We start from the raw sequence: 16,638 nt of genomic DNA, 5'->3' as shown, positions 1-16,638 counted from the left end.
AGATGTTCTAAGGGCTTTATGAATGGCTATTGAAATGTGATTAAATATAATGCTTTGTTCTTTAGCATGCACTCAGACTATCAGCCTTTGGCCAGATTTACAAAGTGCTGGAGATGGACCCCCTTCCATCTAGTAAGCCTTTTCAGAAGTATTCCTGGTCAGTTACTGATAAAGAAGGTGAGCGTGGAAGTTTTTTATTAGGGTTGGGGGTTGGCACTGGTAGAGATATGGGATTCATCTCTTGTTACAACTTAGGGAACTTAATAATTGTGCATCCAAATCATGTATAAAAAGCTTTCTTCCTGACTGATATGGGTTGGCTGTGTCCTCATCCAAATCTCATGTTGAATTGTAGTTCCCGTAATCCCCAGGTGTTGTGGGACGGACCGGTGGAAGGTAATTGAATCATGGAGGCAGTTACCTCCATGCTGTTGTTGTGATAGTGAGTTCTCACAGGATCTGATGGTTTTATAAGAGGCTTTTCCCCAACTTCACTCTGCACGTCTGCCACCATGTGAAGAAGGATGTGTTTGCTTCCCCTTCTGCCATGATTGTAAGTTTCCTGAGGCCTCCCCAGTTATATGGAACTGTGAGTCCATTAAACCTCTTTCCTTTATAAATTACCCAGTCACTGGTATGTCTTTATTAGTAGCATGAGAATGAACTAATACAATAAATAGAACGGACCAATACACTGACTTTCTTCTCTTCTGTTCCCATCAGGTAACGTCAGCTGATGTAACAGAATCATGTTTTCTTATTAGTGACTAACTCATTTGGCTATGTTGGCCAGATGCCATTACTGCATAGACTGTACTTTCAGAACCCCTGGTCTAAGGAGAAGAAATCAACGATAAGCTAGGAGGAGATGTTATCACTATCACTAATCAGTTTGATTATCTTTCTCATGCTTGGAAATGTTATCTAACCGAGAAAGAAAGAACAAAAATACAGAGAAGAAAAGCATATTGGAAAATTCAGGACCATCTTTCATTTGTATTAGTCTGTTGAATTCAGAGTTTCAGCAGAAAAAGTGTAGGTTTTGGGCTCAGTATGACCTGGGTTCCAATCATAGCTCCACCACTTCCTAGTTTTAGGCTTTGAGCAGTTAACTCATCTCTCTCACTAGGGATATTACCCTCTTTCTTAATTTTTTTGACTCTTGTCCGGTTAAAATGCCTGACTTGTTGCCTAGAATACAGCGGATACTCAAATGTGAATCCACTTACTGCCTTCCTTAGGCCTCAAAAAAATTTTTTTTTCCCTCCCTTTCTCTCCTTTTAAACTAGAAAGTGGAATATTTAATACTGGATATTCTTCACCTGGAATGCAGCCTACCTCTAACAATGGAAATTATTCTACTTTTAGATATCACAAAAATAGTGCAGTTGCCCAGTCTGTTTATTTAGATGACAGAATTCCAGTGGGTCTGAAGACTTTCAGAGAGTCTACAAGATCAAAGCTGTTTAATAGTAATTATATTAAGGGTTTTTTTTTTTTTGGCCTTTTTCTCTCTTTCTTTCCTAAGTGTATAGTTTTCCAGAGGCTACATGTGACATGCGATGAGATCGTTGCTCTGATGGCTAATGGAATGTTTTATTTTCTTTATCCTTGTGTTTAAAATTGTTTTGTTTTATTTTTAATATGCTCAGTATTGACAGATATTACCCACAAAGCATAGCACTTTGGGTGCTTAATAATTTTTTAAGAGTGTAAAGTACTCCTGAGCTAAAAAGTTTGAGAATCAGTGCCTCACACTGTAAACGCCTCAGGAGAAAGAATCCTCCAGATTCTACCCTATGATTATTATAAACCAATGCTCAATATAACTTGAGGAATGAAGGCCATTTTCTTCCTGCAGGTGCTTGCTTAGTGGTGAAGAAATTATTGAAAGGGATTTACATACCTATGTGACATCAAGCATTGTCTGTGAATTGAACGATTGAATAAAAATGTTATATATATATCTAGATTCTTATGATTAGTATCAGAAAATTTTATTTCAATCACCAAATTCACAACCACTCTTTCGGTTTTATATTTTCCCTTTCACTAGATAGTAAAAGTATGTTTACTATTATGTGACTTAGTTTTTTTTTTTAACTTTAAAGATCTTTCTCAAAAGTTTGGGAACTGCTGGTTTGTCAGTTGATAGCATAAAATAGAACCAGACTGCCAGTGTTCCTGTTCTAGTTCTGTCAAAGTTATATGGCCTGGGCAAGTCACTTTACCATTTTGTGCTTTGGCTATACAATGACCTCTCCAATACTTGCATGCTTTTAGCACCCAGCTTCCTGACACTCACGTTTAAACTGTATTCCTGTTATTCTCGGTGATTTCCGTATGCATCTCAGGTCATTTTTTTCAACACTAATGTCTCAGTTCTGTGACTTCTTCTCTCACAAATACTTTATCCTCTGCCTTTCCTTGGTTACTTATTCTATGGACATAGCCTAGTTCTTGTCTTCATCAATAACTGTACCTGTATTATTTCCATAATCGTGTTTTCAAGAATCCCACTTTCCAATCTCTTGTCATTACTGTGTCTCCTACCCTTATTTCAGTTCTTGAATCTTGTCACTTTTTCCAATACCTTTGCATAGTCCTTCATCCTCCTCGTGTTCTCCCTTCTGTCCTTACCGTTCTTGTACTACATGATCCTTGATTATCACTCTCTAGCACGTACCTTTACTTCCTTGATTCTCTGTTTCTGGCAAAATTCTAACTGGTTGAAATCCATCTCTCTACCTTCTCTGTGTCTGTACTGGGTTGCTCAACATGGTTGGAGAACAGCCGTCTTGACTGTTTTCCCTTTAAGTCGGTGACACTAATCTAATAGGGCTATTTGTGTTGCTGGGCAATCCTGTAAGTTTGAGACTTCTCCAGTTTCCTAGATAACTGTTTCACATTTTCTCACATTTCACACCTCCTTCTCTACCTCCTTATTCATCTGATGAGCTTATTTGCTTCCATTTTCTCAGATAAATATTAAGAGATAACTTGTATATGTCTCATCACTGTCTCCAAGCCCCACTGCATCAACTCGTATCTTTGCTTTTCCCTCCCTTGCCTCTGCAGAAAATGCCTCGCCTCTTAAGACTGACCTTTCTACTTACCCACTAGATCACATCCCCTCTTGCCTACCAATGGACATTATTCCAGCAATTATCTGTTCTCTCACCAGCGTCAGTTCCTCCCTGTCTACTGAATGCTTCTTATCAGCGTAAAAACCTGCTGCAGTATCTCCCATCTGAAAGACAAAGCCAAAACAAACTCTCCCTTCATTCTGTAGGTCCTGCAACAGAGTTGCATTTCTCTCCTCTTTATAAGCAGCACTTTGGGAAAGAACAGCCCTTTTCTCTTTTCTCCATTTCCTCACTTTGAATTGTTGTTGAACCTGTTCTAATCAGGTTTTCTTCCTCACCACTTGCCTGAGGTATCCCTTGCGACCTTCATGTTGCTACATTCACTGGTTAGTTTTCAGTCCTCATCTAAGCCATTTTCAGCAACATTTGATACAGAAGAACACTTTTCTCTCCCATATTTATTTTGTAATGAGATATAGCACATATATAGAAAAGTACAAAAAATACAGTTTAAAAAATAATTATTTCTTTCAAACCCATAAAACCAGTGCCATGGGTAAGAAACAGAATTCTATCAGTGCCCCAGAAGCCATCCGTTTTATCCTCATTACCTTCCTCTACCAAGAAATACCATTTCTGACTTTCTGAAAATCATTTCCTAGATTTTCTTTACCACTTTCCCACTTGTGTATGCTTTCCTAAATAATTTGAGTTTGCCTGGAACTTTCCAGAAATGGGTCCTAAGTTTAATCTTTCGTGACTGGCTTCTTTCTGTTCAGCATTCTTTGGGATTGATTTATGTTGCTGCACATAGATATAGTTCATTTTAATAGGTATATAGTATCTACTATGAATATGCTACAGTTTACTCATTCTACTTTTGAAGGACATTTAGGTTCTTTAGTTTTGACAACCACTTACTGTGTTGCCATGAGCATTCTTCTGCATACCTCCTGAGGTACACACATAAACAACCTAGTAAATGGTTGCACATACCAATTTACACTCCCACCAGCAGTATATGAAAATTCCTGTTGCCCTGTATCCTCAAAAACATTTGGTATTGCCATGTTTTCTGAAATGAAATACCACTTTTCATTTGACTTCCAGGTCATCAACTTCCTTTGTTCTTCTAGCTCTGTTGCCATCTCCTCAGCTGTCTTTGTTCTTTCTCGTCTTCCTGACTTCTGAATGTTAAAGTGTCCTAGAGTTCAGTCCTCAGACCATTTCTCTTTACAGTGATGCTTTAGGGGACCTCATTTAGTGTCTTGTCTTCAAATACCTTTTTATACTGAAGATTGTCCCAAATTAATACTTCCATCCCAGACTACCAGCTCTTGAACTCAGACCAAAATATCAAAATGCCTCCTCAATATTGCTACACGGATGTCCAGCAGACATCTCAAACTTAAGATGTCTAAGATCTAAGCTCCTGCCCTTGCTCTCCCTTTGCTCTTCTCTTTCTATAGTTATCCCTGTCCCAGTCATTGGAAACTCTCCATTTGCTCAGGCCAGGATTCTTTGAGTTGCCCTTGAATCCCCTCTTTCATTCACCCATATCCCAAACGTCAGCAAATCCTTTTTGCTTTTAAAGTGTGTCCAGGCCGGGTAGTAGCTCACACCTGTAATCCCAGCACTCTGGGAGGCTGAGGTGGGCAGATCACTTGAGACCAGGAGTTCAAGACCAGCCTGGCCAACATGGCGAAACCCCGTCTCTACTGAAAACATAAAAATTAGCTGGGCGTGGTGGCATGCTCCTGTAATCCCAGCTACTCGGGAGGCTGAGGCAAGAGAATCGCTTGGATCCGGGAGGCAGAGGTTGCAGTGAGCCCAGATCACGCCACTGCACTCCAGCCTTGGTGACAGAGCGAGACTCTGTCTCAGAAAAAAAAAAAATGAGTGCAGAATTTAGCTTCTTCACTGCTAACATCCTTATCTAAGCTGCCATCATCTCTCACCTAGATTGTTGCAGTCACCTCCTGGTCTGGTCTTTTTGCTTCTGTTCTTGCCCCTCTATCTGTTCTCCACAAAGAAGCAATTCTCTTTGTGGAGAACACCACCCCTCTTCAACTTTTTATCTTAAAATACTTGCAGATTCATAGTTGCAAAGATGATAAGGAGAGGTCCCATTTACCCTTCACCTAGTTTCTCTTGATGGCTACATCTATGTAAATTTATAGTACAATATCAAAACCAGGAAACTGACAGTGATACAATGCGTGTGTATAAGTTTTATGCCATTTTATTACGTGTGTAGATTTCTGTAGCCACCTCCACAATCAACATACAGAACTGTTCCCACACCATTAAGATCTCCTTCATGCTGCCCCTTTATAGTCATACCCGCCTCTCTCTGCTCAGCCATCCCTAATCCCTGGAAACCACTAAGATTTATCTATCTCCATAATTTTATAATTTCAATGATTTTATATAAATGGAATTCTACAATAAGTGACCTTTTGCGATTTTTTTTTTTTAACACTCAGCATAATGCCCTTAGGGTCTATCCAAGTTGTTGTATGTGTCAATAGTTTGTACCTTCTTGTTCAGTAGTGTTCCATGGTATGAATGAGCTAGAGTTTATTTAACTATTTACCTATTGTAGGACATTTAGTTAGTTTCCAGTTTGGCCTTTTTACAGTTGAAGCTTTTATGAACAATCATATATATATATACACATGTGTATATTTATATATAAAATTTAGGTTTTTGTGGGCAAGTCACAAAAACACAGGTATTTGTGTGTTAGATTTGTCACCAATTCTCCTGTGTTTCGGCTTCAATGTTATGCTGGCTTCATAAAGTAAGTTAGGACCTATTCCTTCTTTTTCTATTGTTTGGAAAAGTTTGCATAAATTTGATGTTAGTTTTTCTTTAACTGTTGGAAGAATTAATCAATGAAGCCATTGGCGTTGTGTTTTCTTTGTGGAAATATTTTAAATTACGGATCTGATTCCCTTAATAAGCGTAGGACTTCCATCTTCTTACGACAGTTTTGGTAAGCTGTGTTTTTCTAAGAATTTATCCATTTCACCTAAATTTAAAAATATTTTGGAATAAAGTAATTTATAAGATCCTCATTTTATTGTCTGTAGTATTTGTAGTAATGTCTTCTTTTATACATTTTGTACCTTCTTTTATTTTGCTAATGACTCTCACCTAGGGGATTATTATTTTTATTAATCTTTATAGGAAAATTAACTTTTGGCTTTATTCATTGTCTTCTGTTGTATGTTTGTATTCTGTTTTATTGATTGCTGCTCTTTTCTGTAGTTTTCCTTCCTTATGACTTTCTTTGGGTTCAATTTGCTGCTCTTCTTTTTAAACTTTATGAGGTGGATGAATATATCATTGATGTTTCAGCCTCTTATTGTATATACTATTAAGATGGTAAATTTCCCTTTGAGCACAGATTTATGTACATCACAGTCTTTGGACATTTGTATGTTTATAATCATTTAGTTAAAGCAATTTTTTACTTTCTTTTCTTCCTAATTTTTTGACCCATGGGGTATTTAGATGTCATTGCTTAATTTGCAGACAAATGAAGATTTTGTAGTTAACTCTTTTGTTTTTGAGTTTTTACTTGTTCTGCTGTCATTGAAGAACATGTGTTGTATGATTTCTGTCCTTGATACTTCTTGAGACCTATTTTATGCCCCAGCACATGGTCCTTTTTTACTCTGAAAATGTATATTCTGCAGTTGAGGGTCATAATATTTTTTTCGTGTTAGGTCATGTCAGGTCACTTGTTCATTGTGCTTTTCAGATGTTGTTTGTTATTAATTGCTGAGAGCTCTGACAGTTCCCATCTATTGTGGATTTGTCATTTCCCCTTGCAGGCCTGCCAGATTTGAGTTTATATTTTTCATTTATAGATTTTTGGCTCTTTTATCGTTTCAGATTTTCTGCCTGAAATTATTTTTAAGAAAGTTTGTTTTTGAAAGGTCCGTCATCTGGGTCCATTTTGGGTCTGTTGCTAGTGTGTGTGATTTCTCTTGATTTTTGATCATTATATCTTATCTTGCCTGGTTATTATGAGTGCTGGATTTTTAAAATAAGAAATTGTAGATAATTTAAAGTGTAGAGTAATGATATCTTCCTCCAGGGAGGATTTATATTTGTTTCTGGGAGGTGGCTAATGGAATTGGCAGTCTTAGATCATTTCAGTGTAGTCAGGGATTAAGATAATTTGAAGCTGGGCTTTCATCCTTGAGAGAGCCACACTATTTCCCATTCATCTTACTTCTAGTGTATAACATTTCAGAGGCCCAACCCAGAGTGTGGGGGGTTCACCAGCCCTTCTCTGCTTGGACCTTGAACTTAGTTTTGGACTCCTTGAGACCTGGGAGCCTGTTGACATTACTCTCTTCAGTTCTTAGTGACCTCTTCTGGATTAGGAAGATGACCCTAGGGTTAATATAACCCCCAATGCAGAGAATTTCTTTCACCTCCCATATCTTTTTTTGTTTATTTTTATTTATTTATTTATTTATTTTTTAAAAACACGGCTTGGCTATGTTGCCCAGGCTGGAGTCCAGTGGCTATTTGCAGGTGCAGTCATAGCCCACTTTAACCTCAAACTCCTGGACTCAATGAATCCTCCTGCCTTAGCCTCCTGAGTAGCTGGGACTACAGGCGTGTGGCACCGTGCCAGGCTCACCTTCCAGATCTTGATTTTAAAATTCTTCATTGCCCAGGAACAGATACTTATTGTTTGTTGTGTCCAGTTTTTCTAATTGCTCTAGTCGGAAAGCCTTTTTTGACTTATTTACTCTGTCATACTGGAAGTGGACCCTTGATATTTTGTCAATTAATGGCACCGGGGTTTGAGAACTACTGCCTGGCTCTTCTCACCTACTGCTAGCACCCTCTCCTTGTTTGTTTCACTCCAACCACTCAGGCCTTTGCATCATTTCTTAGCATGTTTCTGCCTTAAGACTTTTGTAATTGCTGTTTATTTTTCTCTGCCTGGGACTCTTTCTCCAAATGGCTGAATAGTTCACTCTTTTACTTTCTCAGGTCTTCATCAAAAGGTCTCCTCATTAGTGATACCTCTCTGACGAGCACGACATGTAAATTGTTCTTCATTACACTCACTACCATAGTATATGTTGTAATTAGTTTTAGCCAGTATATGTAAGCTCTTTGAGAAAAGGGAGATTATTTTGTTACTTGCTATGTGTCTAGCGCCTAAAATTGTCTTGAACATAGTAAATGTCAATTAATATTTATTGTTTATTGTTGAATGAATATGTGAATGGATTTATAATGGGGACAATAAAGGGAATGGCTTCATGAGGGTGCTCATGAGGATTAAATAAGTTAACACCTGTAAGATGTTAACAGTGTCAGGCATATGGTAAATACGAAAATATTATTTTTAAAAATTGTTGCCTCAGAAATGATCACTTCTCATCACTAGATATTGTGAAGGTTGAAAACCACCTGCTTTTTGTAAAGCAAGACCATTTTTCTCCTTAGGTTGCTATTATGATTAGCCCCGCATTTTACAGCCCCTTTCCAATGGCTGGAATGATAGAATGAAGCTTAATCCATAGAACTCTATGTAGCTGGAGGATTTAGAGAAGAGATCTCTGCATTTAAGCTAGCTTGTGATTTCCAGGCAATCAAGGAGCTGCTTTTAATGTAACTTAATGAGCAGAAGAGTGATTGAATAGACATAGTTCCTTTTTAACTTTTATCTCTTAAAGACTGCATTCTGGGAGACTGGCATACTCATAGTTTTATGTAATGCAAATGAAATGTAATACTCAGCCAACGTTGCGTTCTGTTGAAGAGAACATCAAGATTGATTGACCTGATTGGTAAATATTGACCCAAGCAAATGCTGAAGTCAGTGTTTACCTCAAGGGACAATAAATCTTGATCAGAAAATACATAGTTAATCTCATTATTATTATAGGCTTTCACCAGAAGAATCTGGAAATCTTGTGGCATGAGTATCTTGAGCATAATTTTCCTTAGGAAAAACAACTAACTTTTAAAGTGAAGACATAAAGAGATCTTTAAAGTACTTGAATAGGTTGATGAACTTTTCTCTAATAATTTTTAACTTGGACAGCAAAGCTCCTGCCTTTTGCTTGACAACATTATAAATTGGTGGCTTCTTTATCCAAGAAACTGATTATTAATCAGTTCGGTTAGTTTTTGCTCAGTGCCCATTATGTTGCTTCTAAGTCTTGTGTTAAGGTAGTTTGTAAGATACAAGACAAGGAAAAAATATCTTTGACCTTCAAAGAGCACTGAAGACACACAAGAATATATGAAATAGGCAATGATATAAGACTTTACATTTCTGATATAAAAGCTCTGATATGAGAGAACATTTTTATAGAGGAGGTGAACTGTAAATAAAATTATGAATAGGATTTGAAGAGGCAGAAGAATATTTTATAGTTTGATAATCAGATTTCCAAAAGTATAAGATTTAACATGTGGACTTATAAAGTTTATACAAGTCATAAATGTTAAATTATAGAGTGTTTGAAATGATATTAAGTAAAAATAAATCCTACCAGAGGTAACTACTTTTTAACATTTTGATATGTAGCCTTCTAGACTTTTTCTCTTCATGCATATAACGTGAATATATGCTGTCTTGTGTGGCTGCTAAAACAAAATACCTTAGACTATACCTTAGACTATACCTTAGACTGGGTAACTTATAAGCAACAGAAATTTATTGCCCTCAGGGGCTTGAAAGTCCAAAATCAAGGCTTCAGCAGATTTGCTGTCTCGTGAGGGCTCATTCCTCATAGATGGTGCCTGCTATGTATCCCCACATGGCAGAAGGGACAGTCTCTCTCAGGCATCTTTTATAATTGATAAGGGCTCATAACCCTCATAACCTAATCACCTTCCAGGTTCCCCACCTCCTAATCCCACTGCACTGGGGATTAAGTTTCAACATACGAATTTTGGGGGGACACATTCAGACCATATCATAGACATAGATATTGGTGTGTATATATGAATAAATGGGCAAAAATAAATATAAAAAGTGATAATATTGTTTCAAGATTTGCTTTAAAAAATTTTGCTTTTCTAGATTATAAATAATGGTAATTTAACTGATCAGTGAAAAAGTTGTATGGTCCTTGGTGTGATTCCTAAGATTTTCCTACCTGAACATGTTAGATACATGCGGTACGGTAAGGGGATTGTTATCTTGACTGATAATGAATCCCTCATAATTTTTTTTAGGTGCTGGGTCTTCAGCTCTAAAGAGGCCATTTGAAGATGGATTAGGGGATGATAAAGACCCCAACAAGAAGATGAAACGAAACTTAAGGAAAAGTGTGTAAAACCTTTATTCTTATAGATGCAAACTAGAGAGGACTTGTAGCTTCAGATAGAAAAATTAAAAGTGAAGGTTTTTTTTGTTTGTTTGTTTGTTTTGTTTTGTTTTGTTTTTTGAGATCGCTTCTCACTCTGTCACCGAGACTGGAGTGCAGTGGCGCGATCTCGGCTCACTGCAATCTCCACCTCCTGGGCTCAAGTGATCCTTCAACCTCAGCCTTCTCAAATAGCAGGGATCACAGGTTCGTGCCACCACACCCTGCTAAGTTTTTGTATTTTTGGTAGAGACAGGATTTCACCAAGTTGTCCAGGCTAGTCTTGAACTCCTGAGTTCAAGCAGTTCACCCCCCTTGGCCTCTCCAAGTGCTGGGATTACAGATATGAGCCACTGTGCCTGGCCAAAAAGTGAAGAATTTGATTGATTTGAATTAGAGTTTTGAAACTAGATCTTAACTGAGCAATTGATAATTGGATAACTTTTTTGTTTCCAAGCTTTTTTGCTTAGGATACATTAATATTGACAAGTGAAAATTAATGTGTAGTTAAATAATGCATACCATTTTTATAGTGATATTAGCATAATAATTTTAGAATTACTTATGAGGTTAATCTCTGTGTTTTGAAATCCTCACTTAAAAAAAATTTGGTGAATTTACAGTAGTTACTAGGAACCCCAAAAACACATAAAGCAAAATTACTTTCTAGTTAATTTCTGACCTCATTCCTCTTTCTTTAACAGTTCTGGATAGTAAAGCAATAGACCTTATGAATGCACTAATGAGGCTAAATCAGATCAGGCCTGGGCTTCAGTATAAGCTCTTATCTCAGTCTGGCCCCGTTCATGCCCCAGTCTTCACAATGTCTGTAGATGTGGATGGCACAACATATGAAGCCTCAGGACCATCCAAGAAAACAGCAAAACTTCACGTAGCGGTGAAGGTACAGTATTTGTTTTACTTTGCAATACTTTCTTATTTTATGTTCCAAATAATATGCTTATTTTCCTATAATAAATTATCATTTTTTAAAACATTTTAATAGCAATAATATTATATATAGACTTTTGTTACTTCTGGATAACAAAGTTGTTTTTGTTGTTGTAAAATAATATGTGGTAGTCATACAAAATTTGGAAAATACAGAAAGAAGTAAAGAAATTAAAATATGTCAATTGAATATTTTTGAAGCAAAGACCATTAGTATTTGTATCTAGTAAGTTGGTTTATTTCCCATCATTTTCTATTTTGCTGTTTATTTTTTAAGTGAGCTCACAGTATATATGTAATTTTATCTTCTGATGTTTTTTTCCTGTAATGTTTCACTAGTGTTTTTCCTGATTATGAAAATCTTCATAAATAATTTTTAATGGCTGTACGATTAACATGCTATGGGTAAACTATTTGTTTAAACATTCTCCTATCATTGGATATTTTGCTTATTCCAGATTGTTTCTATTATAAATTTGATCAGTATCTTTGTATATGGTGCTTTGTCTGTATTTTTAGAATATTTCCATTGGGAATAATGTCCAGGATTGGACCAATTATGCATGTAGGTTTGTAGAAAATTTCCAAGTAATGGAATCTCTGTATAAGTATATTTGACCTCTTGCAGACTAGTGCAAAAATGTTAAATATCATGTAGACTGAAGATCAGATTCACTTAAAAGTTCTTTCATATAACAGTATGGCATACGATATAATTGGTCTATTTTCATGGTCATTTCATTTTGTGTGTATTATTAATGTAGATACGAACACCATCCTAGATACTGGGGATATAGTAGTTAATGAAACAAAGTTCCTGCTCTCATGGAGCTTACATTCTAGTGTATATAGGATGGGAAGATAGACAACAAAGTGTGTAAACATCAGATAGTGATCAGAACAATGCATGCAGAAAAACAATAACTAAGCTGTAAAAATGTCAAACACTATATATTACTTATGCTCTGTCTTCATTGGAAAAGGGATATCTAAAGTATGATGAAAGAGTATGAATTTAAAATGAGGCAGAAAAAGAAAACCAACAATGAGGGGAAAAGTAAATCCAGGAATAAGACTAAACATATAGTTTAATAACAACATACACTGAGAATGTGTCACAAGTTTAGAGCTAAGTTCTGTAGCAGCTGACACAAAAAGCTTGTGAAATATACAATTCACTCTCTTTGTCTTAAGGACAGAGAGTTTGGTTATGAGAGTCACAGTTGTGGCATTTGACCGGGTGGGCATTTCTCCTGGGTAGATCTTCACAAACCAAGGATATCAGTGATCTCTTTTAAATCTATGACTCAGTGATAAATTTTGTGGGTTGTTTCGTACAGTAACCTTTAACATAAGCTAGTGTCCTCATAGCAAATTCCAATTCAGTAAAATTTGGGAGAGCTAGTAGAGTGGCACATTTTGCAATGTGACAAGATTTGGATGCTGTTTTCATTTGATGCAGTGATATATTTTTATGATATAATGGAACTTGGTTGGCCTGGATTTGCTTTTTTCTTCAATTCCCAATATTATGTTTTATTCACCTGAGCTTTTGGTAAACACGGAGGGGCTGTAAGCTTGGGATTAAGTTAAGCTCCCTGACAAATTTCGGAAATGTAGATATCAGTTACGATCTGAATGACACTGGATTTGAGGAAATTGTTAATGGTTTCTTGTGACTTGTGTGGCAGGTAGATGGCCTTCATAGTTTTATTTACCTTGAGTAGCATTTTGGGTAGAATGTGCAGTAACTAGTAAATTTGAAATTTGTGAAGAGTTAAGATTTGCCCTTTTTGAAAATGGGATAAACTAAACTTTGATCCATCCAGGTAGAATGAATTAAGAATCAGAGGTAAACTAGCTTTGAAGGTTTGAAAAACTCTGCTTACTTTATTTGGTTTATCAGCTATAGGATATGAAAACCTATTACTAGCTGTCAGTCTCAAGTGGCCTGCAGTCTTATCTAGGCCTCTGACATCTCAGGTTTATGACTCTATAGCTTTATTCCATAATTTGCTATTTTGAGGTAGATTGTTCTCCCTAAGGTCTTCATAGATTTTTTATGTTATGTCTTGTTTTCTAAAAGTTACTTTTGGCTTTTTAAATCTTATTATAAATGTATAATGTATGTTTGTTATAAATGGTTTAGAAAATGAGGGGAAAAAATTCTAATATGTAGAAATAATAACCATTAACATTTTGGTATTTTTTCTTCCAAGCCTTCTTATTTTAACTTGCAATTCTAACTTCAGAAAGCATTAAAAATGAAAAAAATTTCCCTAAGTTTGATGCAAATTCACTGGGTGGCAAAACATGACCTGAATTGATACGGGGCTATTTTTAGTCTTTAGTATTCTGTTTAGTGTGATTATTTTATATGTTCCTTTGCATAAACATGGGGCAGCAACCTGAGAATCCACCGGGGATTTGGAAAATATGTGGTATATGTATTGTATTAGATGTCAGAATTGAAAAATTATGAATTCTCAAAACAACCTGGCACCAAGCGTTTCAGATAAGGAATGGTGAACCTATATAATGTCTGTAAAAATATATTTTTTAAAAATAGGATTTCTTTCTTTCTTTTTTTTGAGACAGAGTCTTGATCTGTTGCCCAGGCTGGAGGGCAGTGGTGCAATCTCAGCTTACTGCAGCCTCTGCCTCCTGGGTTCCAGTGATTCTCCTGCCTCAGCCTCCTGGGTAGCTGGGATTACAGGCGCCTGCCACCACGCCCAGCTAATTTTTATATTTTTAGTAGAGACGGGGTTTCGCCATGTTGGCCAGGCTGGTCTTGAACTCCTGACCTCAGGTGATCCTGCTGCCTCGGCCCCTCAAAGTGCTGGGATTACAGGTGTGAGCCACTGCACCCAGCCGATACTCTCTTCATCTAAAAATATATTATGAATGTTTAAATAGCTAACTCAAAGATTGCTCTTATTGTTAGTGATGGTCTAACATTTCATTATTAGCAGATGGTCTGTTACATTATCATAATGTAACTAATCATTTTAGATTTAGATACTTCCATTTTATTACTTTACATCTTTCTGAACTTGTCTGATGATCCCTTAAGATATATTCTAGAGATAGAATTATTGGGTCAAAAGGTCAATACATTTTAGTGATTCATTAATTTGTTAAAAAAATGCATTGGAATTCTTATTCTATGCCAGGCATATATTGCCAAATTGTTATCCATAAAAGTTATATCACATGTTATGCATTGTTTATAATTGAGCGAGAAAGAATTTTGCATGTAACGTGCTTATGAAAGTAGGTCCAACTGAATAAAAATCCTTTTAGTTCTTACTCAATCGCTTGGTGAGGGTTTTGTACCTATTAAGACAAATCACATCAGAGAATCAAATCAAAAGAAAAGAAGAAATCAGTAGTTTCACATGAGTCTGGCCTGGCTGCAGAGCAGCAAGCACCCTATAGTGATGGAGAATTAGTGGCCAGGCTTCCCTTCACTCTTCCACTCCTCTATCCTGGCAGACTCCCACAAAGGACACCTTTAGGGTCATAATCATCCATATTACATGAAAAGAATCTTAGTCATTGTGAGGAAAAGATCAGCTAGAAGGGGATGAAGGTGAAGAGAAGGTTCTTTGGAGAGGCTCTTAGAGACATCAGATTTCCTGAGAATCTGATGAAATCAGATCTCTATTATACGGAAGCCATGGATGTTCCTTTCTTTTGAGTAGAGAGCCATGATGTAGACAGCCATGTTTTCTTTTCATTCTTGGCCCCTAGTATTCGAGGGTATCATCTTTCTCAGTCTCAGCCTTTCCTAACCTCAGCCCTCTTCCAGGAAGAAAGGGATTTGGTTACACACAGATGATTTCCCAGTCACCTTGTTTCCATGAGTGATCTTGTTTCCATGAGTGATCTTAAGCTCAATCGATGTATTAGGTTTGAATTTGTTTGCCAGATACTTGAAATTCACTTTTCTTTGGTATACTGGTTTTTTAGCATTAACATGGATTCCAAACAAACTTGGTTCTGCCAAAGAAAACCAGAGCTGGACAGTTGTTAAAACAGTAAAAAAAAAAAAAAAAAAAAAAGTGTGTTATCAGAAACTATTATTGCAATAGGGAAAAGAGACCTCAGTATAGAACTGGGCTGAATTCTGAGTTCAACATGGACAAGTGAGGATTTGTAGCCAAGGAACAGGGATGGATCAGTGGATGGAAAATTACTATGAGGAAACATCAGGATGAAGGGGGATTTCTGGCTAAACGGGACCTATTAGGATTCTTGCTCAGAGCAGGCCAGGGTGATCAGATACCACCTGGGCAGTGATGGACGTATTAGTCCATTCTTGCACTGCTATAAAGAAGTACCTGAGACTGGGTAATTTATAAAGGAAATAGGTTTAATTGGCTGATGATTCTGCAGGCTGTACAGAAAACATAGTGACTTCTAGGGAGGCCTCAGGAAACTTTTAATCATGGTGGAAGGGGAAGCAGGCACATCTTATGTGGTCCGAGCAGGAGGAAGAGAGAAGGGCAAGGAAGTGCCACATACTTTTAAACAACCAGATCTCTTGAGAACTCTGTCATGAGACAGCATTAAGGGGATGGTGCTAAACCATTAGAAACTGCCCCTATGATCCAATCACCTCCCACCAGGCCCCACCTCCAACATTGGGGATTTCAATTTCACATGAGATTTGGGTGGGGACACAAACCATATCAATGGGGGATGAGGAAATTTGATCAGATACCAAGGGTGATTGAGGGTGATTAAATATTGAGGGTGAGGGATTCTGGTTAAACCAATTTAGCAGGATTCTTGCTACAACATGGCTCTTAAGGACAAGGCCCAAGGATGGGGCCTTGATGAAAACATGGCTCAGAGGATCCTGTCTAGAGTTTGGTTAAGAAGAGAATCTTTATCAGTTGCAGAGGTCTGAGAACTCCCTGCTTTTTTGACTTCTTAGCATATGCTAGTAAATACTGTTAGAATAACTGTTCATAAAAAATGATTTGATTTGAATTTTTTGGTTATACTGTGTTGGACACTTCCCTGAGATATAATCCGCCAGTTATATAAAATATTTGTAAATGTACTGAAATATGTTTCTGTAATAATAATAAGTGAATCTGATATGTGAGAAAAGGGTGGAGAGAAGTATTAAATAATTTATATTAGCCTATTTTTATTGTCTATGTTGAGTCGAGAAAAGATGAATGTCCTTAGTTTTTACTGGAATAAACAAATCAAACTTATTTGTGATGTTT

At 36.8% G+C, this 16,638-nt stretch overlaps 1 protein-coding gene across 7 annotated transcripts in view; it reads left to right on the top strand.

Annotated features, from left to right (window-relative positions):
- STRBP (spermatid perinuclear RNA binding protein) overlaps window positions 1-16,638 on the top strand; it is a 159,020-nt gene that overhangs the window by 110,429 nt on the left and 31,953 nt on the right. For all 7 annotated transcript variants that reach the window (XR_010123368.1, XR_008504701.2, XR_010123367.1 and 4 more), the window contains 3 exons: window positions 66-177; window positions 10,314-10,406; window positions 11,149-11,348. Coding sequence is in view for 4 of the 7 variants with exons in the window: in XM_063649923.1 (XP_063505993.1) it covers window positions 66-177; window positions 10,314-10,406; window positions 11,149-11,348 (405 nt within the window). In the remaining 3 variants the exon portion in view is untranslated. The remainder of the gene's footprint in view (window positions 1-65; window positions 178-10,313; window positions 10,407-11,148; window positions 11,349-16,638) is intronic.

This window comes from Pongo pygmaeus, chromosome 13, assembly GCF_028885625.2.
Source record: "Pongo pygmaeus isolate AG05252 chromosome 13, NHGRI_mPonPyg2-v2.0_pri, whole genome shotgun sequence".
In the NCBI taxonomy this organism is placed as follows: Eukaryota; Metazoa; Chordata; class Mammalia; order Primates; family Hominidae; genus Pongo; species Pongo pygmaeus.
The sequence above is the reverse complement of the archived record's forward strand: the minus strand, read 5'-3'. Positions and strand labels throughout refer to the sequence as shown.